This window comes from Misgurnus anguillicaudatus, chromosome 13 (genome assembly GCF_027580225.2).
Source record: "Misgurnus anguillicaudatus chromosome 13, ASM2758022v2, whole genome shotgun sequence".
Taxonomy (NCBI): Eukaryota; Metazoa; Chordata; class Actinopteri; order Cypriniformes; family Cobitidae; genus Misgurnus; species Misgurnus anguillicaudatus.
The window spans coordinates 23,016,292-23,043,434 of NC_073349.2; the positions used below are offsets into that span (position 1 = coordinate 23,016,292).

The window sequence follows — 27,143 nt, forward strand, 5'->3', positions numbered from 1 at the left end:
TATATCTTCCATATCTAAAATTTGTTGATATAATTGAGCTTCAGCATGTTCACTGCTTTAAAACCAGACCATATCCAGATCCGAAAATGATGCTCTGGACCACCACGTTTTGCCTTTTTGACTGACACACTGTTACAAAAAGAAAACAAAAATGTCATGCTGTTGAGTGGAATGTAACTAGCAGGGGGTTGCTGTTGATCTGCAGGCTTAACTCCACATGCTCCATGAGAATTTGGCTGCATTAACATCAGGAAACAACATTTCTGCAATTTCTCAAAACTTCAGGGAGGCGAACTACACACCTCACCATATTGTATTTTTAAACGATTTAATTTGAAAAAGCAAGTCATTGGATGAAAATCAAATTGTTGGAAGCTATTAATTAAATAAGGTGGAAAAAACAGGCACAACAGTCTTTAAGAACAAGTGCATACTGGCTTTACTTTTTGGGCTGGGGGTGGACATGCAGCTCAGTGGGGTCTTATTTATAGACCTGTGCAGAACTTTTGGCTGCACACTGCACTGTGCTGACGCGGTATAACCAGAAGATGCCTGTCAAACAAAGAATAAAAATACACCAAGTGGGGCGCGAATGGGGTTGCATCTGGCACCCTGGCGTGAAGACCCACAGTTTATGCTCCCTCCCCCATAGAGCATGCATAAACCTGCGTTAGCCAGACATTGTGCAATAAGCACATGAAATACAAGGAATAATTTAAAATCTTGTCATGCACATTTTTAGACTTCGATCTGCCCTGTCACAAATCCTCGGATTCAGAATAAACTATGAACATTGAAGTAATTACATAATCCACATCAAAACCAAGTATCCAGTCCTGATATCATTCACCTCTATGTATGTGTATAATGATTTAAAAATGTGGTTTTAGCGTAATGTGACATGACTGTAATTTATGTTCAGCATTTTCATGCATCAATGGGTGACTGCAATGAAAACACATTATTTAATAGATTTCATTAATAGTTGAAGTGCTGTAACTGAACTCCTGATAAGTATTGAGAAGGGAGGCAAGGGAGGACTGTGGTCACTGAGCCCATGAAACAGGCTCCTTAAGCAGGCTAATGAACTCGGCCCGGCCGTGTGGGCTCTGATGGCTCCAGCAGCTGCTTGCTCGGGGAACAAAGGAAATATTTAACACCTCATAAATTCTGCTAATACCTGAAGAAAGGATCCCAGAAAATACGCTCACAATCTGAAGCACTGAATTTTGAAAGACAGGCAAAAGACAGAGGCAAAGGCTTACGAGGAGAGTGTGACAAAAATACTTTTGACATGTTGAAATGGCTGCTGATGTAGACATCTTAGTATCGCGTTTCATGTGCTTTTGTATTTAAGTTTGTAACTTTTGTTTATATCATTATTGCATAGTGTGTATGCTTCTGTTTGACTCTGTCTATGCGTTTAGTGTTTTGTGTGTTGGCTTCTTTGCATTGGAGACTGAATATTCTCTGTCGAATCATAAATATACTAACAGAGTAGAGTTTCATTTGCCTTTATATCCTACTGAAGCAAAATATTCTTTATTAAATAGTTAATATAGATAACAAATAATAAATAAACAAACACTTTGTATGGCATAAGGATTGGAATATATCTAATTTGTGATGTTTAGGACAAATGTCAAATCACGCTTAGACTTTTATTATCCTCCTTAAATGTGAGTGTCTGTGAATGAACCTCTGTAAAAATATATTTCAGCTCAGGGTTACACTTACTAAATAGTTTTTATGTGTGAGGTGTGTATATGTGAAGTGTGATCATGTCACAAAGGCGATTCTGATCTACGCTTGCACATAATCTGAGTTTAAAGAACCATATATGATCAGAGGATTGTATAAGAATAGAGGGAAAGAGAAATGCAGAAAGACACATAAAGAGAAAAAGACATGAGAGGAGAGTGACAGAGAGGAATTGTGTCTGTGTATGTGTGTGTGTGTGTGTGTCTGTCCTGTCCAGCACCATTGTTATTTCATTAGGGTGTAAGATTACCTCCATTAACTCAGCATGTCGGCTGGACCTAAAGAACCTCTCTCTCTCTCTCTCTCTTTCTCTCTCTCTCATGGACACATGGACTTTCCATTAAAGTATCACAAGGCAAGCTTAGTGCTTAATGAATAAAGCGCTTGACATTCACCTTAAAAGATGCATCCCTTCCCTTCGCTATCGACCCACGGATGTACCACCAAAATATTATATTTAATTGTACTTATTTTCCGCATTAGATTCGCTATTAAAGTGTGTGCTGTTTATTTGCATGATTTAAGGATTAGTCAATTAAAAAAAAAAATCCAGATAATTTACTCACCACCACGTCATCAGAACTGTTGATGTCTTTCTTTGTTCAGTCGAGAGGAAATTGTGTTTTTTGAGGAAAACATTTCAGGATTTTTCTAATTTTAATGGACTTTGATGGACCCCAACACTTAACAGTTTTAATGCAATTTAAAATTGCACTTTCAACACAGCTTCAAAGGACTCCCAAACGATCCCAAACGAGGCATAACGGGTTCTATCTAGCAAAACGATTGTCAATTTAGGCAAGAACAAAAATAAACTATATGCACTTTTAACCCACAACTTCTCTTCCTCCGGCTGTGTGACGAGCCAGCGCGACCTCACGTAATGACGTTGAAAGGTCACATGTTATATATATATATGAAATGCACATTTGTGGACCATTTTAAACAATAAACTGACACAAAGACATTAATTTGTATCATTCGACATACAACAACGTCGGAACGGTCCTCTTTCTCCACACTTGTAAACACTGGGGCGTAATTTCAATACGTCATCCGTGACCTTTTGACATGATGACGTATTACCTAAGGTTGCGCTGGCAAGCCACAGGACCGAAGGAAGATGAGAAGTTGAGGTTTAAAAATATTTTTCTTGCCAAAAATGACAATCTTTTCGCTAGATAAGACCCTTATGCCTCATTTGGGATCGTTTAGAGTCCTTTGAAACTGCAATTTTAAACTGCATTAAAACCGTTACGTATTGGGGTCCATTAAAGTCCATTAAAATGAGAAATCCTGGAATGTTTTCCTCAAAAAACATAATTTCTTCTCGACTGAATAAAGAAAGACATCAACATTTTGGATGACATGGTGGTGAGTAAATTATCTGGATTTTTTTATTTTTATTTATTTTTTACTAATCCTTTAATCAGTTTAGCATGAGCTAAATTTGTGTGTGATTGTATGTTTTTTGCATAGATACATTTGTCGGTGTGTTCAAACTATAGCTGGTAATAATTTTTTTAGGTTATATTTTGGGTAATTTTGCCTTTATTTAACGAGTACAGTAGAGACAGACAGGAAGCGATAGGGGACAAGAGAGAGGGCAGGATCAGGAAAGGACCACGAGCCCAGACTCACACTTGGGTCACCCGAAGCACTGTTGCGCTATATGTCTGCAGCTCTGACCACATGGCAACGGCTCTGACATAGCTGGTAATAAATAATAACTTTCTAATAATGTAAAAAAGTTACATACCTCCATGGCTCAGTGGTGTTCAAGAGCCTTACTTCACACCAGGAGATGCTGGACAGGCCTCTGACTCACTCTATTGTTATAATACCACTGAAATTACACTGGCGGTGTCTTTGGAAACTGGTAGCTGAAAGGTTAGACAAGATCATATATGAATTAATGCTTTAATAATTGCTTGTTTGACATACCCAACATCTATCATAATCAGAGCCATTTGAATGGCCATTTGAATGACTGCTGAATACATTCCAATATAGTACAATCTGATGAATTGAACATAACCATATCTTCCACTGCCAATAAAACCACAAGAGTTGTTGTATTGTGTGTGGAGGACAAAAATGTCCTGATGTCACTGTGCGTATTCTCTTGAGTATATACAAATTAGTGGGCTACTACCACAATTTAAGGTTTATGAGCAGCCATGTGGAGAGGTAAAAAGCTGAAATAAGTGAATATGATAATTTGTTAACCAATGAATCATCATCAGACACAGTAAAACCAAAACAGTCATCTTACCCACAAGCCCCGAAATGACGTGGACTCAGTGGAATGCGCACAACTCCCAGCATGCTTTGAGACCGCGGCCCTGGCTTCAACATCCTGGCAACAATGGCTATCTCCAAGGATAATAGACGACTGGCCAATCTTGAAGCTCCGCCCCTTTCTGCAATCCCTGATAGATTTCGCAAACATACAATGTGCTTCTGTCCAAAACTTGCAAGTAAAAATGTGCACAATGTTTTCATTGCTAATGAGTTCATGAGGGGAAATATATACAAGGGTTAAATCAGCAAGGAGATGATCAAAAAATAACTGCATGAAAGAGTGAGAAAACAGAGTGGTTAGCTTGTTTCTTTTTTCCGTTAGAGGAACATTCCTTCAACATGCCTTAATCATCCAACTAATTAGCCTTTCGAGCTTTAATTATAAACTTCCATCGTGAATATCTACAGAAATGTTTTCATTTGGATTCTAGGTGTGGTATATCTCCATTGCTAATGACCTCATGTTTGAAAGGTCCCCAATTACTCTCAAATTCAGAGCTTAGTACTGGCAGTGACAATGAACAGATCTGTCCAGTCGGCTCAGAAAGAACACATTTCACGCGTCAAAATTACCTATGACCTGCACCTGCAAATATGACCGTAAAAATTTGTAAAATTTCACTGTGAAATTAAATTGACAATTATGGGCCCTGTGTGGGTCTTACGACACTGAATGAAGACAAACCCTAAGCCCTTACTATACCGTATCAGTCTGATACATAATATCTTTCTAGGATTTCTTATTTAGGGTAAATTCACTTCTGCAGATGTTTTATGACCACACATTCTCTTGACATCACCTTTCTATTTTATACTTTTCTTCATAAGCCAGTCTTGTCTAAAATGATAGTAACGTCTCAATGTGTCTGGAGCTAAAATAGAAATGTCATAGACTGAAAGAGATGTGTTTCCATTTTAAACCGTCTCGTTCTCACGTCTCTAAATATATGGAACAACTATTGGATTTTTAGTCCAGAGCCCTTCTCTTTATTGAACACGTTTCACGTTTTATACCACGATAAAAAGAAATGATTATTAAATAGTTTTTTTGGTAACACTTTACTTAAAGGGGTGTTCACAAGACTGACATGACACATCCACAATCACTACATGAAACGTGCCACGAACATGAAGAACATTCCATGCACACCCACGACAACTTCCACCAAGCGTCATTTGTTCAATGATGCCATTTTTTATACAAAGATGACATTGTTTGAGATGCCTTTGTTATGACAACTTGACATAAACCAATACATCATAACTTGTCATGAGAACTTGACATTACCAAGACAACATAACTGCCCACTTTTTACCAGTGATACAAATTGAATTTGTCATTAAAATGTAATTAATTGTTAATACTCTGTCATATAGCTTTATAACAGCGTCATGATTTTTCTTGACCTCAACTACAGTGGCAAAAATATAATTTGTCATTAAAATGTCATTAAATGTTAATACTCTGTCAAATAGGTTTATAACAACATCATAAATATTCTTCAGTTCATAATGTTTTTTAAGTTTCTTCCATGTGCTTAAACAAATAAAATAAATCATTTAATAATAATAATAATAATAATAATAATAATAATAATGATTAAGATAGATACAATTATATTTTATTGCATTTGGAGACGATTCACCTAAAATTAAATGAAAACAGGTTAAGACATGCAGCGTTGGGGTCCATATCGCTGCAAAGTTAATTACATTAAATTAAATTGATTAAATGTTTTGTTAGTTTTTTCTTCTATGTCAGAAAATTTCAGAACCCTCTGTGTGAGGAAGAACAAGTTCTGTTAGTTGTCAGTTTTTGATGTATGGTGCACACATACATAAAGTTAAGTAAAATATTTTGACTTGTCTGTTGCATTTTGTTAAGGTATTTAAAATTATTTGACAGTATTAAGACTTAATGACATTTAAATGACAGTTTAATGTAATGTTAACCAATAAAGCTAGGTAGTTTCTTCAGTTTGATAATTATTCTGCTATGTAATGTTTATGACATATTTATTAAAAGTTATGATTCATTGTCAAGTTGTCACAACAGAGAAAACCCAAACAATGTCATCATTGCACCAAAAATGACATAATTCAAAAAACGACACCCAATGACAATTGCCACAAATGCGCACAAAACCTCCCCCACGTCCACGACACGTGTCATGTCACGACCACGAAGGCGTCATGTCAGCCTTATGAACACCCCTTCAAGCAAAGAACACAGAACATACCACAAAAGCTTTCAGAGTCTCATTTGAAATAAACAGGAAAATAACAAAAATTCACTACTGTCGTGCAAAAAAAAACATTTGTCAGAATTCATCTGAATGTGATGTAAAGTGGTAATGCAAAAAACTCAACACAGCAAAATCATCAGTGTTAAATCAACACTGCTGGTGTATATATGGGGACCACCAGGTCTGGTGTTACTCATAAATTCAATAGATAGATTTTGCTGTGAATGTACTAGTGTTTAAGATTTGGCTCAGTGGTCGTGTCTTTGATGATGGTTCTGTTAGACAGTACTCTTTATTAAACAAGGATCTGTAATTCTCTTTGACTGACTCTGTGTTTAACTAGTCACTGTCCACCAACCAACCCTGCTGGACTTTGACACCTGAATTCATTTCCTCCGTTTCATGTGTGTGGGTGCTATTTATGCTAGAGAAACAAAGATCAAAAGAGAAAAAACTGAAATAGAGGATATCTTACATTTTTGCGATAAAATTAAGCCTTAAACAAAAGAAAAACATTTTCATAGAATCTTCTAATTGAGCATTTCAAATATAAAAAACCTATACCGCCTTTCCCTGACTTATACACATATATCTGTTTACATGCATGTAAACAGAAAAACCAAGCTCCCTACATTGGCGCCAACACTGACATACAGACCAAAGAGGGAGTCATTCTGTCATGCAGAGGAGCAGACTGCTGGACCAACACTTTTGTTGTACATTTACCACCGCTTTGATAAATGACCATAACTACAAACTAGTGATGTCAACCACAAGTTATTGTTTTGGAACAATTCATTTCAAAGCTCCGATTTGCAAAGAATTTAACTTTCAGGACTAAAATATGTTGCATGTTGGAACAATTAAAAACATTTGAAAACACTGAAGTGATCAGGAGTATTTAACTAAAATGTATTTCATGTCAATTCAGGTTGTTTTCTTTAATAACCATTTAAATACAATGGTATAACTGCAAACAAATTGTACTACGGTACTATAAATGAGACATTCTTGAGTTTAAAGGCCATTCCTGTTGTCAAGTGATCTAATAATGACAGAGCTGGCTCTTTTAACCCCAGTGGGGCAGCCAATGCATTGGGTCATATTTCAAGTAATGCCTTTACTTCTTAAACTAGACTGTGACAGAAAAAGTGTGTGTGAGCGTGACCTAAAACTGGCTGACAAGGACCAATCCATACCCTTGATTCAAGGGGTCATAGCTAATGCTATCATGAGAGTGCTAATGATTTTTTCATTAGCTAATAGAGGCTCAAGTTTCTTTTATGCTTGTGTGTTTGTGAGACTGCGTGGGAGAGAATAAAAGACTGATAAAAGAAAACTGAATTACCGTCACAGTTTATATCATATATTGGTATATCTGTAAGTGCCACAAAATGCTTTGCCAGAGTAATGTTACACCTGACACACTAAATGTCCTCAAACACGCCCAAAAAATAAGGGATCCCAGGCACAAACAATGCACATGCATACACACACCCCCTCTCTTATTCATACAGTAGTTCAAAATGATTAACTTGCTTTACCTCTTTTTGCCCTATTGGAATTACCTCCCTCTCTTTCTCTCTCTCTGTTAATGCATTCTTTTATGTCATCTCGAGTTTCCTGGATTCTGCCATCGCCGTGGTAACCCCTCCCTCCTCTGGTCCCTCAGGTCCTGCCGGATGGGATGCTTTTGTGTAGCTGCCACATTTTTGGGGTAAAATGATCCTGTCCCCTTCACCCACACACACTCACACAGTCTGAGTATTTGTACAAACTTGGCATCATTTCAAAATTCTGCAATCAAAAAGATATGAGAAAGAGATGGCTTCACAGAACGAGATAAACTCAAAATGCATAATGTTTCAGTTCACTGACTATACATTCATACACTTCTATATCATAAATCATTACTCATGTTCAAACAAACAGGCTTGCACCATCTGTTGTGCAGGTCATCCCTGCCCTGAGATGCTCAACAGCTGCTAAGCACACTCACAGGTAGGCACACCAGGTGTGTGAAAGACAGTATGTATGGCAGAGCTTAAGCAATGTCTATCATATCTCTCTTTTAATCCAATGTCTGTACTAAAGCATTCAAAATGGCATTACAAATATTGCTTTTAGGGTTTTAGGGAGTGTTTACTGCTGTGATGTAGAATGTAAGTCACTGAGGTGTATGTTTGTTTGTATATTCATGAGCGTCCCTGGAGGGTCATACCGTAATCCTCCAGTGTGTCCCTGCTGAACGTACGTCCCTGAACGTCTCCAGTTTCTCTCAGTAAATGATCTGATTAAAAAACTTCTTTCAGCCTGGCCCGGCCCAAAAACAGACAGCTTCAGAGAAAAGAAAAGAAACAAAGAAAAAGAGTCAGCGAAACGAAGACTTGGATACAGGACAAAATAAACCATACCAATGCCTGAAGCTAGAAACCACCAGACAATGGAAAACATGGCTTCAAAAAACACACAACCCGGAACACTTTGAGAGTAAACAGGTAGTGCGTAAAGTAAGTGAATGATAAAAACATTTAATACATGTAATACTATAATATTTGTATATTGCAGTATATTTAGATCTAAAATGAAATAATGAATATTTATAATTTTGAATATTCGATTAGACAGCACTTTATTGTGTTTTAAATGGTTAAGAATATTTCTTATTAGATTTGATTTTGGTTATATATTGTGTTGTTGTGTGCTGCTAACCCATGGGGCATCTCATGCGCACTTAATAAATTACTGTTCCTGGCCAATAACTCTCAGTATTGATTTGTAAAGCGAAACCGGCTTGAGCTGTGACCTTCAGTGTCTCCTGAGGCATCATGGGAAATTGAGTTTAATTGATAGGAAGGCAGATGTGTGGATGATGTCACCTCACAATTAATAAAGACAGCATATTTAAAGAGAGGTACCGGCTTAACTGCACTGTTACAGTCTGCATAAACAGGAAGTTGCGACCGACTTCAGTATTGGGATTTCTGAGTGAAACATCTAGAAAAGTGTTTTATTCAGAAATGGAGCTCGCAGCAGACTTACAGTAGGAGGGGATAGTGACTATACAAAATTATTTTTTGTGAACGACGTACTTGCATGGGTAAACTGTTCACCACCACACTAGTAATGTGTCCTAACAAAGTTCACGAGGCTTGAATGTCTTTAAGTCTAAACTTAAGACATTCTTCTTTAACAAAGCATTCAATAGTTAGTTTGTCCGGAACAAAGCATTCACATAACTCATCTGGGTAATATACTTATGCCGCAATAGTTAGCCTGTCTGGAACCGAGCAGAGCGGATTCTGTTTTCTGTCCCTGTCTCGTCCTCGACCCCGAGGACAATGAGACAAACAGACCCAGTTCCTGATGCTGTGGACGTCATCACACCAATTATCTACTGGCTGTCCTTCACCGTGATGCCCAGCCAATGCCTGACCAGCGACCACCGGCTGAACCAGTTTAATCCGCCTACCCGTTTTATATCCCTATCGTGTTTATATATATAAATATATATGTATCTCTCTCAAGGGTTTTTCTCCTTCTAGGAGTTTTCCCACAGGGTTTTTCTCCTAGGGTTTTTTTTCATCCCATGAAGAGTCAGTCAACATTGGCTTAACTTAGCACTTTCCTGTATACGTTACATTATTACTACGCTCGCTTGTACGGTTTATTATAAGCCGCCAAATTTTCTGTCTTTCCCCCTACATCTATTCATGTAAAGCTGCTTTAAAACAATTACCGATTGTGAAAAGCGCTATATTAATAAAATTGAATTGAAAGTAAATAGGGTCAGTTTTGATCATGTGGGTAATTCACACTGATCCGACAAAAGGAAACAAGACGTTCTAAATCCAGTTTTGAATATTGGTATTTGTTTAAAGATTAGGTATTGAAGACTCAACGAAACAAACCATAACTATTTCTAAAACAACTAGTAAGGGTGGAGGCCATATTTAATTTTACTCAAAAGAAAAAGGAGCTACTGTATAAGAGATAAACGCAGACTAGACTACTAGAAGTGTAAGTTACTGGTTATTATCCAACAACATTCTCAAACCCCCCAACAGAGAACCCAAATAAAAAAACTGTGGTAAACTATTACTATTTACTGTAGTAAACGGTAAATTATAGTAAGCACTACACTTTGTGGATGTATACTAGTATTCTATTGTACAGACAATAGTTAAATTAGCAAATACTGTAATACACCTTAATATTTACTATGGTAAAGTTAAACTATGAACTTTACAACAGTTTGCTATAAATACTAAAGTATACTATATAGTATTAGTATTTTCCTTATGTGGGGAAAGTCTAAAAACATAAACATTTGTGAAAACTTACTGTAATCTTTGACCTTAAAACCTACACTGACCTAAGATCCATCTCTGGCAGTTGTCAACTATTGTGTCAGCTCTTAACACAACCAATTTACCTCACACCGATTTCACTACGTGTCTCCAATGTCAATGGACAGACAAAGGGCACTTGGTAGTCCTGCTTTAATACTATATAAATGAGCTGAAAAGTCTCCATAATCCCGAATTAATGAAACCGTCGCGTCCTCGTCCTTTCAGCGCGACGCTTGATGGGCTTTGGCGGCAAGCGCGTGCACTGGCGTGTATTAACTGCTCGGTGCCAGGATGCATGCTTCAGAAAGCGCAGGGGCACGAGGCTTGTTCCAACGACCAACCATTGGCTGCGACGACCGGCTGCTCGACGCGTGTAACTCGAGCCCGTTGCTGCCCGTCCGTCAGAAATAAAAAATCATTTGTCCGCTGCGGGTGCGCGGCTTGATTAAATATTAATAGCGAGAGGGAGACTGTTATCCGGTGTCGCGTGAAAAGTGATCCTCGGCCGCTCCGGAAGGGCATCGTGGCCTCGCGGGTGGACAAACGGAGACGCAAGAGAGAACAAAGTCTGAAGCACTCAATTACTCCACCAACTAATACTTGGCATGAGTAATCTCCAGTACAGGTCAGACTACATTATGTATAACCTAAGAAAATAGAAGCTAAATTAAATACTACAGTTTGTTCATTTTAACACAAGTTTGTTCGTTTTAACAAGTTTCCCGACACGTAGGCCTAATGAAAACTATAGCCTAGATAAATAAAAATATAAATGAAATGACAAAAACAAAACATTTAACCTTAAACAAATCAATGAAAATACACGGAAGCAAAACAAGATACTCCTGAAGATGCTGTGTCATACCATACTACAAAATACAGTATTGCAGGTAAATACCTGTAGGCCTATGCTATTAAGATATGTCGTCCACATGCAGTTAAAATAGCAAGATGTGGAGTGAATGAATCAGGCTTCATAACCCTGATGATAAGTAGGTGTATAATCTCAGTTATATCACACTCACACACATTTATCCAGGTCCAGTGGAAAAACATTCCCATCACAAAAAGGATCAGCAAATCCAACTGAGTTTATTTTTCTAACTGCTTGATTGCTCAGCAAAAAGGCTAGGGAGAAAGAGAGAGACAGGATTTCTCATTTTCCCATTCGTTTTCTCTTCCCCTTTGCACCTCACCTCGCTTCCCCTCTACCTCTTTTTCGATTTGTCCCTCTATTGTCCTCCTCCCTCTCGTTCTCCCTCACTCACTTCTGTCACTGTTTCCTCGATTTGACCTTCACCATCTGTTTTGAATGAAAGAGCTGTTCACTTTTGTTTAAAAGAATGCTCAAATCAGACGTTCTCCCTGTCTCAGCCCAAACACAGTCGTATTACAGCACTCATTGCTGGAGAGTGGGAACCTCAGCCGCTTTCAATTATCTTCAAAATTCCCCTCACTCATGAATACACACACACACACACATGCATTTGCAATGCTTATGCATAAGTACCCTCCAACACATGTAGACTGGACACATGGTGCACACGTACAAACACAGTGCACATGGTTGGGGACACCCTGGAATATCACGGAGGTGGGAGATGTGAATGATTCCAGTCTTTAGGGTGGGAATTCCAACTTTAATTGGATCCGTGTGTGGTGATCAGGGTGGTGTATGCTTAGACAGAAAGCAGCGCAAACCATAACATATGCACTCAGATTGAGACGCACACACACCTTTAATTTTAAACAAGTGATGTGAAAACAGCATCACTTGATGTTACAATAATAGTATGTAGTTAAAGATATACATCCGTTTCCCGTCTGTTAAGTTAGTACAGTAGGTATCAATGTGTTTAAATACAGAGGTGTATTTAATATTGTACATTTATAAACACCTGCGTATTCTCCAAAGACAGGATATGCTGTGAATTACTCCTAGCCCACCTTTTAATCAGTAATAGCCCCCACCTGGGCAAACATTTAACACCCTGTACACACGCACGCAGTCATGTTCCTCTAACGTTTACCTTGTGTGATCCTCTGAGCCATTTACTCATTTACTTTCATCACGGCAAAGTTTAGCTACGAACCACCCCTGCACGCTTATCCAAATGAGTCAAATCATATTCACTTCAATTTTAAATAGGCTTCTAATTGAATACTTATGAGATCACGCACACTCTTTGTGAATGTGTGTGTGTGTGTGTGTGTGTGTGTGTTTGTAATGTGCAGTGAACTCCTGGGTTTAATTTGAAGCTCTTCATTCAGTGCATGGTGGTGGGGCAAGCTGAGACGCTGGTCAATTTCACTCAAGTGGAAGTAGTTTAGCCTTGATTTACCAGACACATGCACACACTTATGTGTACCGAAAAACATATTGCATACACTGTAAAAAAAAATTTTTTTTTTACGAACAATTACTTTACATTTTTTACAGTGGTTTACCATTATTGAAAAATATAATTAAAACACTGTAAAATTACAAACATTATCTGTCAATTAACGGCTCGATTGTTATTTTAAGTATTTTGTAATTAAAGACAAAATACAGAAAATCTACGTTTTTAAACGGGAAAATACTATATTATTTATACAGTATTTTTTCTGTTTTCTTAAATTACATACAAATTCATGTAAATTTACAATAAAAATCTGTTATTAAATGTGTGGTTTGTTATATTTAAAGTACATGACCATACTAACAATTTAACATTTTTATTTGTAATTTTAAGGAAAATGTTCTTAGTTTTATATTTATTTGTATTTTTACAATTAAACTGTAATTCCAGACATAAGTTTTTACATCAAACAATGCTTGGACTTTTAAAGCTTGTTTTTCAGGATCAGATTTTGAGTCTTGTTGTGCCACTGGACACATACCTAATTCAGTAATGTAACACAGAAAGACCTTTCAATAAATCTGACAAAAGTCAGGAGTACAGTGAATAGCCCAGGCAAGTATTTTGTAAAGAACCAAAAGTTTTAAATCCCTTACAATATAAGCAACACACTTGAAATTTTTGTCACTTGCTTCAGTTTTCATTTACCATATGTACATTGAGAATAATTTGCAATAATACTAATATATATATATATACTCACTCACACACACACACGCACGCACGCACGCACGCACGCACACACACACATATATATATATATATACATATACACACACACATATATAAGTATTTTCCTACCATATAATGTCTATTTTATTTTATCAATTTCTATCACCATTATTTAAATTATAATTGTATGTATAGCTGCTTTACAACAATAAAAACTTTTAAAAGTGCTATATAAATCAAAATAAACTAAATGTGTGTGGGCTGACTACAAAAGTGTAAATGTCAGAATAAAGAATAACACAAATAACAGTGAAGTACACCATTTATTTTCTTTACAAACACATGAAAATGCGTATTAAAACATTATTTTGGTGTCTTGATATCAGGGGAAAAGTCAAAAACAGAACACACAAAAAGCTATAAAATAAATATTTGTTCCATGGCACGCACACATACACACACACACACATTCTGGTTTCCATCTTTTGTGGGGACATTCCATAGACGTAATGCATTTTATACTGTACAAACTGTATATTCTATTCCCTTCCCCAAACCCTTACCCCAACCATCACAGAAAACTTTCTGCGACCTTAGATTTTCAAGAAACATCATTCCGTTTGATTTATAAGCTTGGTTCCTCATGGGGACCTCACAAATGTCCCCACGAGGTCAAAATTTACTGGTATTCCTATCTTTGTGGGGACATTCGGTCCCCACAACGTGATAATTACCAGGTACACACACATAAACATACTGGAACAAACATCTACATACCGTGTAGCTTCCATTAGCACTCCTGGAACATCACAATTATACATGGATAGACAATGCCAAAAGCACCGCACAATTTGTTAAAGGCGGAGTCCACGATGTTTGAAAAACGCTTTGGAAAAGGAGACGGGCCGACTACCAAAACACACTTATAGCCAATCAGCAGTAAGGAGCGTGTCTACTAACCGACATCCTTGCCGGGTTGCATATGTGTGTGGCGGGTCTATCAACAGAAGGTCCAGATTCTATTGGGGTAGGGGCGTGTTTGTTTAGGTGATTTCAAATATCAACATTGGCTTTCAAACATCATGGACTCCGCCTTTAATCACCACAAAACATGTGAAGTCAAGCTCCAGATCACGTACTGTAGTATCTGTAAGGAAAGGAAAGAAAAAAATTGTGAGATTGGTTATTTTTCTGTAATCACATTTTAATCAATCAAACATTTCTCAGCCAATCAGAATAAAACATTCAACAGGCCAGTGGTATAAAAAACATTAATTTATAAATATGCATGATTAATTGGTGACCCCAGGTAAATTGTGAAGTGTCATGCAAGATAACCCAGGATTAAACTGACCTAGGGTTTTGAGTGACTGAATGTTTCATATTACTTTCATATTTCACATGAGTGGCATGCCATAATATATGCCACTGTAGCACTCACACACAGACCAAGTTTGACAAGTGAGAAATTCATTACATACGAAACGTTGTCCGTAGATGGCAAGAAGTATTTGAGTAACCGAACTGATTAATATTACATGCCGGTCAAAAAAACACGTGTAACTTAATATGCAAGCTGAAATGCAGCAAACAATTATTACGTGAAACAAACTAACAGTTAGGCTAATACGCTAAATATAAACTAATACGTGATGCACATGGCTAAAATGTGGTTAATATTTAGCGAGCCAACATTATATTTTTAAATATAACGTCAATAAATTGGTTTAATAACTAGAGTATCTTTATCTGTTCTTACCTGTATTTACTCAGTCGCAAACTTGTCGTGGTAACCTTTGGATGCAGACACATGCGCACAAGCGGCTTCTTCTTCTTCTTCTTCTTTTGTTGTTTAAATGGTGGGTGGCAAACCAACTTAAGGTGCATTTACCGCCACCTACTGGATTGGAGTATGGAGCACTCGCACAAGCGGCTCTTCCTGCAGACACATGCGTACTACGTTGTATTGACCCAGTGGCGCAAAAAAAAAAAAAAAAAAACGTGAAACAAATTCAATTCTTGTAGATTTTTAGCACTTAATTACCACTGTATTTCACAGAACAATCAAACATTAAAATAAATTAAATAAACTTTAATAAGTTGTGCTGTGTTTTTCTGGGTGGGGTTTGGGGGTTCATGTAAAAAGCTTGCACTGGGTGGAAGACAAACTAGTAATTTCTTATATTAGTGAGGACACTAAAGAGATGCTGACTTTCTTTTGGTTTTACTACTTCAGGTTAACCCTTTAATGTATACCTCACCTCGGGTCTTTGACCATGGTTTTACTACACTAAACGGCTACACTAACCATGGTTCTGTGGTTTTAGAAAAACATGGTTGTCAAAACCATGGTTATTTTGTGGTTACCATGGTTTTACTACAGTAACCATGCTTTTTTGGTTTTAAGTTAACTGTAGTAAAACCATGGTTAATTTTCGTAAGGGAAGTCACCATGAGCTCACAAGATACTCACTGTGTGGGTCATGATCTTAATGTGTAAGCACGCTGCACACTCAATGTGTGCTCATATGAAGGTCACAATATGAGATCACTTCACACTCACTGTACTACCCCATAAAGCCCACCATATGCAAGTACCGGCATGTTTTGGTGCTGGTTTGCTGGTGAACACCAGCTAAACCAGCATCAGCACCAGCATTAGCACCAGCTAAACCAGCATCAGCACCAGCATTAGCACCAGCTAAACCAGCACCAAACCAGCATTAGCACCAGCATCCCATGCTGGTCATTCCAGCATGACCAGCATATATTGTGTTTTGGTGCTGGTATGCTGGTGACCACCAGCTAAACCTGGCATAGACCAGCATAATTCCCATGCTGGTCCATGCTGGTTTGATGCTGTTTTTTTCAGCAGGGTGCTCAGAGAGCTAATATGCTAGCTTTTGCTATTGGAAACATGTCACTATTTAATTGCAACTGATATCGGGCAAAATAAAAGAAAAAGTAAAAAAGACATGAATTTCTCTCTGCATGAACCCATCCACTGCAAGTCATGAACACACAAAAACCACACACACAGATATGCACATCCCACACAGGGCAACTATCACTGCAACACCCCAACACTTCAATAACTTAGCTGTGGGATTGAACAAATAATCTCTGAGTTACAAAGTCTGACTCGCTATAACCACTAGGCCACAAAGTTAGTGTACATTGTAACAATAGTATGAGTGACCTCACATTGGTCACGATGTGAGTTCATGGTCCAACTGTGCTCTCATTCCATGGTCATAATAATGTAAGGTCACGGCACACTCACTTTGTCATAGCAGGACAACACACATATGTCTGGAAAACGTAGGTCCAAGAGTAGAAAGTCACCCTTCTTACCTGTAATTTTAAGAAATATAGGAATGATCATAGGCTCAAAATTTAGGACACTTTCTACACAGCATTTTATACAGCCCTGTGCATGGCGTGTATATACCATATAAAATGTCAACAACAAGGTTATGGCATCAAGAAGCCTACAAATAAAGATTCTAGAAAGCACAGATTTTAAGTAAAAGTGACCAGGATTGACAGATATGTGTTTAAGCATTGTGGCCTAGTGGTTAGAGAATCAGACTTGTTTGCAACCCAGAGGATGTTGGTTTGATTTCCACAGCTGGAAGGAAGTGATTGCAGTGTTTGGGTGATGCAGTGATACTTGCTCTGTGCATGTGTGTGTTCATGACTTGTTAAGGGTTCACTGTATGATTTGCAAATAAATGTTGACATCTCAGTGACCTGTTTTTCAAATAGCAAATGCTAGCATATTAGCTCTCTGAGCAACATCTTGATGGTACTTTGTAAATTGTGCCTGCTCACAGTGAGTGTGTCATGATCTCACATTGTGAACATAACATAGTAGTTGCGGCCAGTGACTTCTTTTTTTGAGGGCGCAAAATGCAAAGTTTGTCACATGTATGCAGCCGTCATGTGTGTGGCTCGTCATTTCAAAATATGTGTTTGGCGCGTCATGTAAACTTGTGTGCATCACGCGGGATGTCAAAATACAAGCCTGCTGCAGATGCTTTGAAGGGGTTTATAATAAAAGACACTCGCATTTGTCAGATACTCACTTAATCTCATGTGTAATCAGAGTTTACTGTTAAGTTAGTATCTTGTGAGTATTTTGTGAACGTGAGCTTCTCTTGTATCATAAAAACTTTTGATGCGTGTGCAGCAGGCATGTATTTTGTCAAGACACGTGATGCACATGGTTCACATGATGCAATGTACACATATTTTGAAATGACAAGCAACACACATAACACTCCGAATACATATTTTGAATTTATGCACCTCGGAAGAGAGGTCAGTGTACTGTGAGTGCAACAATGTGAGGTCACTCAGGCTATTGTCACAATTTGAGGTTACTGCACACTCACTGTGCGCTCATACTATGGCCCTGAGGTGAGGTCACAGCACACTCAGTGTCCGCTCAAATCATATTACGACACACTTGCTGTTGCCATACTATGGTCAATGTGAGGTCATGGCACACTCATTGTGCACTGAACTCAACATTTTGAATTCACAAAGAGCTTGCACATAACTCACAAGATGAGAATGTCACAGTATGAAAATGATGTGATTTTACTGTGATTATCGCGTGATCTCACATGTTGACTGGGTACAGTACAGTGTTTAAGTCACTATGTCTATAGTGAGGGATATCTCGCATGTGTGTGCCTTTACAAAACTCAACCATGGTTACTGTAGTTAAACCATGGTTAGTGTAGTTTTGCTAATAGTAATCAATATACCAAAAAAAGAGAATACTACACTTTTACAACAACAAAAAATGTTAATTTTCATGAGGGGGTGTGTGCATCTGTACAGTAGGGAAAGAAGTGAGAGTTTTACTGTAGTGTTTGTGCATGGTGCATGTTCCTCTCACATAGGCCTAACATGTTTACAGTTCAGCCTCTGTCCAAAGCCACATTAATTTTTATTCAACTTTCATTTATGGACAGTAGACAGCAGTGATTTGTTCGTTAGCAATTCTTTCAGTTACTGATGTAAGCAGAGTGTGTATGTATTGGCCATATGTCTACTTAGACATGTCATTTGTAACTTCAACATCTCCCACCTCTTGCATACAAAAAAGACATTTAGGACTTTTAAAATATACCATGGGTGCATTGCCTTCTTAACAATATATATACACACGCACGCACGGTTTTTTGTAGTCACATAATACTTTAAAAATAACTATTGCGATGGTTGCACTATTATTACGCTATTGGGTGTCTCGCCTTGTTGTTATTAGCCCTGATTGGTTGTTTTGACCGTCATCCAGATCTCTGGCCTATGACAATTCAGCGCGCACTTTTCAACATTTCAAACTCCTGCAGCCGGTAGTATTTGCTGATGCTGCTGGAGGGAGGAGTTCACTCTGCAGAACTGCAGCAGTACATCGGTTGGTCCACTACTGACTTTTACTATAATTGGTTACCTCTATCGGGTATTTTTTTATTCGGTTGAACTTAAGTTAGAAAACATAATATGGACAAAGACTTTTACCAACGGGTACCGGACATATGGAAAACTGCAGCAGGTAAATACCTTTTACTTTACCATTTTTCTAATGACGCATAAAGAAAGTGTTCAAGTAAGATGCTAACCGCGATTAGCCCGAGAACGATATTTGCAAATATCAATGTAAGAACCGCTAATGTAATGTGTGTTGTTAGTCGTTATTAGGTCAAGCTCACATAACGTGATGTCTGAAATTGATGAGACGTTTATAGTAACGTTAAGGCTTCTTGTCGTGTTTTGTTTTCTTGTAACTACGCTAATAAAACCTTTGGTTAACAAGCTAAATGTTTCGCAGTTATACATGTTGTTTCCAAGGTAGTTTAGTTATATGAAGCATTTGACACGCTCTGTAGCTGATGTTGATAATATATAAGCAGAAGTTTCGTCGAAGTTTTTAAGTAAACTCTAAAATCAATCTGCGACCGTAAAATCCTGACGTACTTTCCGTATTATGATTATCAGTGATACTAGTGCGTTTATTTTGAAGCATAAATAGTAATGTATATTTGGAATGTGTAAATTGATCACTGGGCTCTGTAGAAGATTATACAATCCTGTTTTTTCTAGGATCTACTGTGGATCGCTGGGACTTAAGTCAAAATGAGACCGAGAATGTGTTTTATCTCAAGCTGGTGAGTAACGTTTCAATTTTGAAAGTCCACATCCCATTAAATAAAATGACTAATATTGTTTTTGTGTGCGTTTCCCCCTCAAGCTCCAGAGAAGTCTCCTACCACGCCATACATAAGGTATTAATTTTATCCTAATATATAAAGACTGTGTTCGCATATTATTGGAAATTATTGACAAATACTACAACAACGTTGCCAAAAACGTTGGCAAGCGCTCACAATTGGTGTCTGCCTAGCGTTTTTAACAGCATTTACATGCTTCTGCACTATTGTGACTTCATGAGCAAAGTAACTCTAGAATTTTTATGAAACAATACTAGACTTCATCTTCTCATCAAATTTCCTGTTCATTCAAATGCTCTTTAGTTATATGCTGATGTGTCCTGCCCCCTAAATTGCACTGAACATGATATCACACGCCCATGAGATAAGACATACATTTACTAGTTCTTAGCATGAAGTAGGGGATAGGAATGATCCAGACAGTGTAAATATGCTTTCCATTGGGGTGAATGAAGTCTGCCACTACAATGCACAAACATACAGGGTGCTCCGGTCCAGCGTGACAGCACAGAGTGGATCATATGTAGGAGTCTCTGCCAAAAACAGTTTGGAGGAGATCAAACATCACAATCAGTTAGACGGCCTTAACATTATAAACAGCAGTAATGAGTAGAAGAGAAACACTGCTGCATACACACCAACAAAATTTACATATCACTGTTATCATTGTTTTTATTCTGTAATAACACTTTATATCTTAATTGTGATTTTATTTTAATACAACTGTGGCGCTCACAAGCTGTGAAATGCGACTTTGCTGGACTGTGCCATAAACACTATTGATCATTTAAAAAATAGGGAAGGTCTTCTCGACAGTTCGGTTGTGATTTTCTGTTTCAGTTAAAATGACCTCCACATAAAATAATGCTACATGTTCCAAGAGGGCAGGGTGCTTCAGTGTTAAAAAAGAGCATTTGATCGGAAAGAAAATTTGATGAAGAAGCTAAAGTGTAAGCTGACCCTAATTCATGTGTTCCTTATACCACATACATGTGGGGAACATGGGACATTTGATGATGGTAGATAAAAAATATATTTTGTACGTTCTACCATTTTTAATAATAATAATAGTAACTTCTCAGAAATGTATTATACAGCATGCTCGTCTTGAAAAGGTGATAATTTTTTGGCTTAAACATGTTTTTAAATTCCATTTTCCAACAGTGATAACTGCTAAAGATGAAACACATTAATTCTTTCTTTTTTCTTTTAGATCAACATTGAAGCATTGTTTACAGTAAGAATAGGCACCAACAGAAAGACAAATCCAACACTAGTAAGTATTAACTGGCAAATATAAAACCAGCTTTATCAATTTTAAGGCATAGTGTAGAGAAATAAAAATTATCGTGCCATCCCTGATGTATCTGACTTTCTTTTGTTAGGGAAGCACATTTTATTTTACAAAAAATACTAATTTGTGGGTCTACATAATGTTATAAAAATGTTTATCATTATTCTATCTCTATATTAAAGGAAAACACCACAGTTTGTCAATATTTTACTATGTTCTTACCTCAACTTAGACTAATTAATACATCCCTATATTTTTCAATGCGGGCATCACTAGTTTACACTGCCAGAATGTTTCAGTGTCAAATTTGGTTAAAAATGTTAATAAAAAATAATCTTGTTTAAAGGAAAGGTACAATACTTTTCAGTGAATTATATTGTGTTCTTTTTTATCCCCTAGATGCACCAAGGATCAAGGTGATTTTTGGCAGCTTGGAGAATTTTTCTTTATCTGTCACATCTGGTACAGAATCTCTGACATTTTGGTATTTGTAATGTTTATTTTATTATATTTGTATACTTATGCTAGATATTAATATACTTGTATAGTTACTGTATGTTTCTGAATTAAAAGATAGCCCCAGGTAAAAATGTAAAACTGATATAATACTGATATTGAAAATACAAGCTAAAATGGCACAATTTGTTGCTTTCTCCACCTGTTTCACAAATGAAAACATTTTATATGCACAGATTCACTTGCCGGAACTGTACAGATTTTTCTTGTTTAATTTCAGGCCAATCTGTATTGTAGACACAACGTTTGTTATATGAATGCCCCATCTGAAGGGAACTGCCTTGAAAAAAATATTAATGGCATTTTCTTTTCGTCTTATCTCTGTATAGACCATGGTTCCTCCCATCTTACCCTGGAGAGCCGGTGCCCTGCAGAGTTGGCTTCAACCTTAAGGGAAGACACCACAGGTTTTTCAATATTTTTTATGTTATCACCTCAACTTAGACAAATCAATACAAATCCTTTTTTTCAATGTGTGCACTTTTGGTCTTTGTGCAGCGCGTCGTGAATGTGTTGGCATTTACCCAAGCCCAATTCATTCCTTAGGAACAAAACAAAAGTTTTATTTTGTGCCACCACACTTACTCGTGTAACTACTCATGTAACAGTCTTTAAATAGGAAAAAACATGGAAGTGTTTGGTGGCTTTTAAATTAATCCCTGTTTGGATCCTAGGGAATTAATGGGGCTGGGCTAGGTGCTGGCGCATTCACGACGCGCTGTACAAAGATTGGAAGTGCATGCATTGAAAAAAGATAAGTATGTATTGATTGATCTAAGTTGAGATAAGAACATGGTAAAATATTGAAAAACTGTGTGTCTTCTTTAATCAAACATACCTGAGGTAGATGGGTTTGATCAGGGTTGATGCTAAACTCTGCAGGGCAGCGGTTCTCCAGGGTAGGATTTGAGGAACCCTGTTATAGACGGTTTCAGCGACAGTAACATACATAAACGCTTTTGTGGCCCAAACCTAACTTCCGGGAGATTTCCGTGTAGAACCAATATAGGAAAAAACTGAAATTCTGTCATAATTTACTCACTCTCATTTTGTTGCAAACCTGTATAGGTTTCTTTGTTCTGATGAACACAAAGGAAGATATTTTGAGGAATGTTTTTAACCAAACCGTTCATAAGCCCCATTCACTTCCATAATATTATTTTTTCCTACTGTGGAAGTGAATGGGGCTCATGATTAGGGCTGTGACGGTTGTCATAACCACACACAACCACGGTGGTGAAGTGCGACCCACGATGGTAAAGTGGGACCCGCGATGGTGTGCACGTCACAAACAAATTAATTACAATCTTGCACAGCAAAACTTCCTTTTTTTCAAAGCATGTAGGTGCTCCAGAGCATCTGTCATTGCTAAGTAACCTAAGCATTGCTTGACGTTGTGACGAGCACCCACCGGCGGAAAAAGAAACTGGCGCCTGTGAACAAGCATGTTCGTTAAGAAATGTATATCTGATCATTGTTTAAATTTTTATTTTTTAAAATACAGTGGGGAGAGTGGGTATTTGACACATCAGCATTTTTGTCGGTAAGGGGATTTCTAAGTGATATAGCCAGATGTAGCCATCAAGCCAAGTGTTGAATTCATACAAAGAAATCAGAACATTTAAGTATACACGTTGAGTCATAATAAATAAGGCGAAATGACACAGGGAATAAGTATTGAACACACATATTTAATACTTTATAGAAAAGCCTTTGTTGGTGATTACAGCTTCTAGTTGTTGTATGGAGAGACCAGTCGTCTTCATTGCTCAGGAGTGATTCTGGCTCATTCTTCCATACAAATGGTCTTTAAATCTTGAAGGTTCATTGGGCCTCTTTTATGAACTTTGATCTTTAGTTCTCTCCATAGATTTTCTATGGGATTTGTATCAGGTGATTGACTGACCACTTCATTGTTTCCTTGGCCTTGTGTGTGGGATCATTGTCTTGCTGAAATGTCCACCCTCTTTTCATTTTTAGCTTTCTGGTAGATGGCAGCAGATTTTTATCCAGAATGTCCCGGTACATTTCTCTATTCATCCTGCCTTCAATAATATGAAGTCTGCCAGTACCCCTTGCTGAAAAGCAGCCCCAAACCATTATGGTTCCACCCCCAAACTTAACTGTTTGTATGGTGTTCTTGGGGTGGTGGGCAGTGCCATTTCTTCTTCAAACATGGTGTGTAGAATGACTGCCAAAAAGTTAAATTTTGCTTTCATCTGACCATACTATAGTCTCCCAATAATCCACAGGCTTCTCCAAATGCTCTTTCGCAAACTTTAACCGAGCCTCAACATGCTTTTTGTTCAGCAATGGAGTCTTGCGTTGTGAGCGTGCATGGATGCCATGGCGGTTCAGTGCATTGCTTATAGTTTAGACCTTGATGCGAGGTCTTCCTGAAGTTCTGCCCGAGTGGTTCTTGGCTCATGGAGAACTCTCCTGATTATTCTTTGCACTCCTTGGACAGGGATCTTACTTGGAGGACCTGATTGTAGCCGGTTTATGGTGAAGTGATGCTCTTACCATTTCTGGATAATGGCCCCCACAGTGCTCACAGGAACATTCAGCATTCTGGAAATGCGCCTATAACCATTCCCATCAAAATGCTTTTCAACAATAAGATTACGAGGATCTTGAGAAAGTTCTTTGCTTTTACCCATCATGAAGTCTTTCCTGTGTGCCTCCTGGGTAATGAGAAGCATTTATAGGCCATCAGTTGTGTTCAATACTTATTCCCTGTGGCATTTCGCTTTATTTATTATGAATCAACTTGTAAATGTTCCTTTGTATGAATTCGGTGTTTGGCTTGATGGCTACATCTGGTAGAAATTTTGTGTCAATAGCCCACTTGGAAATCCCCTTGCTGATGGGGATGCTGATGTGTCAAATACTTATTTTCCCCGCTGTATATGTATGCATTATATATATATATATAAGACAATATGCATCAATGTATATCATGCATAAATATAACGCCCCCCCCCCCCCCACACACACACACATTCTATGAACACCACGGTGATCATGATCCGTTTGGTTACAAACATTCAAAATATCTTCTCGTGTTCATCATAACAAAGAAATTTATAACAGGTAGCGGCATGAGAGAGAGAGTAAATGATGACAGAACTTTCATTTTTGGGTGAACTATTTCTTTAACTTACTGTAATTTCACAAACCTGAAGTCAGACCATTCGTTTTTTATTTTGAAATTATAGAACAATTGTAATTATGATATTTACATTATAGAACAAACAAACCAAATTTAAAACAAAACTTCACCTGATGCTACAAGTATGTTGCATCTTTGATCATTGTGTTTAAAATACACTTGTTGCCTCTAATTTCAAATAGCTTCAAATTGTTTTAAGGCCATTTAAGTCGGTTTACAAGTAAATAAACATCTTATTTATGTACTTTTTCTGTTGCCTAAAGAAAAAGAATCTGCCAATTTGCTTTACTAATTTATCACAAATTATATACATCATCATTACACAATAGTAACCATGCAGTCACAAAATGTCCTGGCTAATGTTCAACCCGGTATTGGGTCAAAAATGGGACGAAACAACCTAGCATTTTGGTTTGAACCTGCCAGGCATAGGTTAAATTCCAACCCAACGGTTTGGGTTTGTCCCTTTTTGATCCAACACTTGTTTGACAGAAACCCATCATTTTTTGTATTATATAGAATAGATAAATTATTTCATCCTTTACTTATGGGGGCTGTTTATAAAGAATTGGTTAATAATGCAAATTTACATCTGTGATAGAATCTGTAGTTGTGTGAAACAGTGAAAGTGTTATCTTGTTAATGTGTCTGTTTTGTACTACTTCAGTATGTTTAGAATATTTAACAGTAGCCATAAAGCTTACATTTTAGGAGAATTTGATGTATGATTTTAGAAATATGATTTTAACAGTAAAATGTTTCATCTATTTCATGTAAGATTTGTAATTCTTTTACTGAATCATTGGTTACATTTTATACATTTAGCGATGTTTGAGATGTAACACTGTATATTCACAGTTTTTTTACACACTTAAAATCCTTAATAAATCTTTTTAATTTACTATCTTGAGCATGTCTTGACAATTTATTCAATGTGTTTGACCAAAAGAATCTGGGGAAAATCAGTAAATTAACATTATTTTTCTGCAGAACGTTTAGTGCTGTCACTTTTTTAAAGGTGTTTGATCATAATAATCTGGGAAAACTGTGTAAAATAACAATATTTCTCTGCAGAACTTTTTAGTGCTGTCACTTTTTTAAAGGTGTTTGATCATAATAATCTGGGAAAACTCTGTAAAATAACAGTATTTCTCTGCAGAACTTTTTAGGGCTGTCACTTTTTTAAAGGTATTTGATCATAATAATCTGGGGAAAATCCGTAAAATAACAGTATTTCTCTGCAAAACTCTCAGTGCTATCAGTTTATTAAAGGTGTTTGATCATAATAATCTGGGAAAACTCTGTAAAATAACAGTATTTCTCTGCAAAACTCTCAGCGCTGTCAGTTTATTAAAGGTGTTTGACCATAATAATCTGGTGAAAATCCGTAAAATAACAGTATTTCTCTGCAAAACTCTCAGCGCTGTCAGTTTATTAAAGGTGTTTAACCATAATAATCTGGGGAAAATCCGTAAAATAACAGTATTTCTCTGCAAAACTCTCAGCGCTGTCAGTTTATTAAAGGTGTTTAACCATAATAATCTGGGGAAAATCCGTAAAATAACAGTATTTCTCTGCAGAACTTTTAAAGAAAAAATCTGTAAATTAATTGTTTTTGATCTTTTTTGGAATTAAGAAATTTTACTTTAATTTTACGGTTTTTGTTTGGCAGCCGTAGCTGCCAGTCATTTGACCGTTTTTTTACGAAATTTTTTTTTACAGTGTACACAGACCCAATTGTATATCTTACCTGTTTTAGTTTGTTGTGTGGTTTACCACCTTTTCCTCAGCATATGTGGTTTGTTTATTAAATAGAACTATATATTTTGTAGGACTTATACAGATAAATAAACATACACATTCAAGCCTTGGAAAGCCTTTGACTAGCAGGACTTGGGTTTTAAAAGAGATCGTGGTAGCCTGACTATAGCTTTACTGCCACTTTGTGGTCATTTTAATAAAACACAGTCATGTAATCATGTGAACGCACAGTTTGGGGAAATAGTTTGGCTTATCGCTCCCCCTGCAGGACGTTGAAGCCACTCTCAGTTTTTCAATTTTTAAACGCATGGCATTTGCGTCAAAGTGGGTCCAGCACTCACGTGACCAAGAGATTTATCCAAGAGGATTTGTGACTCTGTCTGTGATCCAGGCTATAAAGTCTTTTAACGTAATTAAA

At 37.2% G+C, this 27,143-nt stretch overlaps 1 protein-coding gene and 3 long non-coding RNA genes across 16 annotated transcripts in view; 2 read left to right on the forward strand and 2 right to left on the reverse strand.

Annotated features, from left to right (window-relative positions):
* Positions 1 to 10,966, reverse strand: part of eya4 (EYA transcriptional coactivator and phosphatase 4) — a 56,072-nt gene extending 45,106 nt beyond the window's left edge. For all 11 annotated transcript variants that reach the window (XM_073875434.1, XM_073875433.1, XM_073875435.1 and 8 more), the window contains exons 1-5: positions 10,747 to 10,966; positions 8,533 to 8,648; positions 7,880 to 8,108; positions 4,037 to 4,193; positions 3,521 to 3,644 (exon numbers count right to left, since the gene is read on the reverse strand). In XM_073875434.1, the coding sequence (XP_073731535.1) occupies positions 3,521 to 3,526 (6 nt within the window). In that variant the 5' untranslated portion in view covers positions 3,527 to 3,644; positions 4,037 to 4,193; positions 7,880 to 8,108; positions 8,533 to 8,648; positions 10,747 to 10,966. The remainder of the gene's footprint in view (positions 1 to 3,520; positions 3,645 to 4,036; positions 4,194 to 7,879; positions 8,109 to 8,532; positions 8,649 to 10,746) is intronic.
* Positions 10,947 to 27,143, forward strand: part of LOC129431514 (uncharacterized) — a 41,282-nt gene continuing 25,085 nt past the window's right edge. For 2 of the 3 annotated variants that reach the window (XR_008639860.2, XR_008639859.2), the window contains exon 1: positions 11,151 to 11,288. This is a non-coding gene — a long non-coding RNA (uncharacterized lncRNA). Of the gene's footprint in view, positions 11,289 to 27,143 lie in introns of all 3 variants that reach the window. The other variant, XR_008639858.2, reaches the window with a different exon arrangement.
* On the reverse strand, positions 14,042 to 16,355 carry LOC129431365 (uncharacterized). Its single transcript, XR_012372928.1, has 2 exons — positions 15,497 to 16,355; positions 14,042 to 14,884 (listed from the first exon to the last, which is right to left on the reverse strand). It is a non-coding gene; the product is annotated as an uncharacterized lncRNA (long non-coding RNA).
* On the forward strand, positions 18,991 to 21,970 carry LOC129443823 (uncharacterized). The gene is made up of 5 exons (XR_012372927.1): positions 18,991 to 19,306; positions 19,855 to 19,919; positions 20,003 to 20,036; positions 21,196 to 21,258; positions 21,676 to 21,970. It is a non-coding gene; the product is annotated as an uncharacterized lncRNA (long non-coding RNA).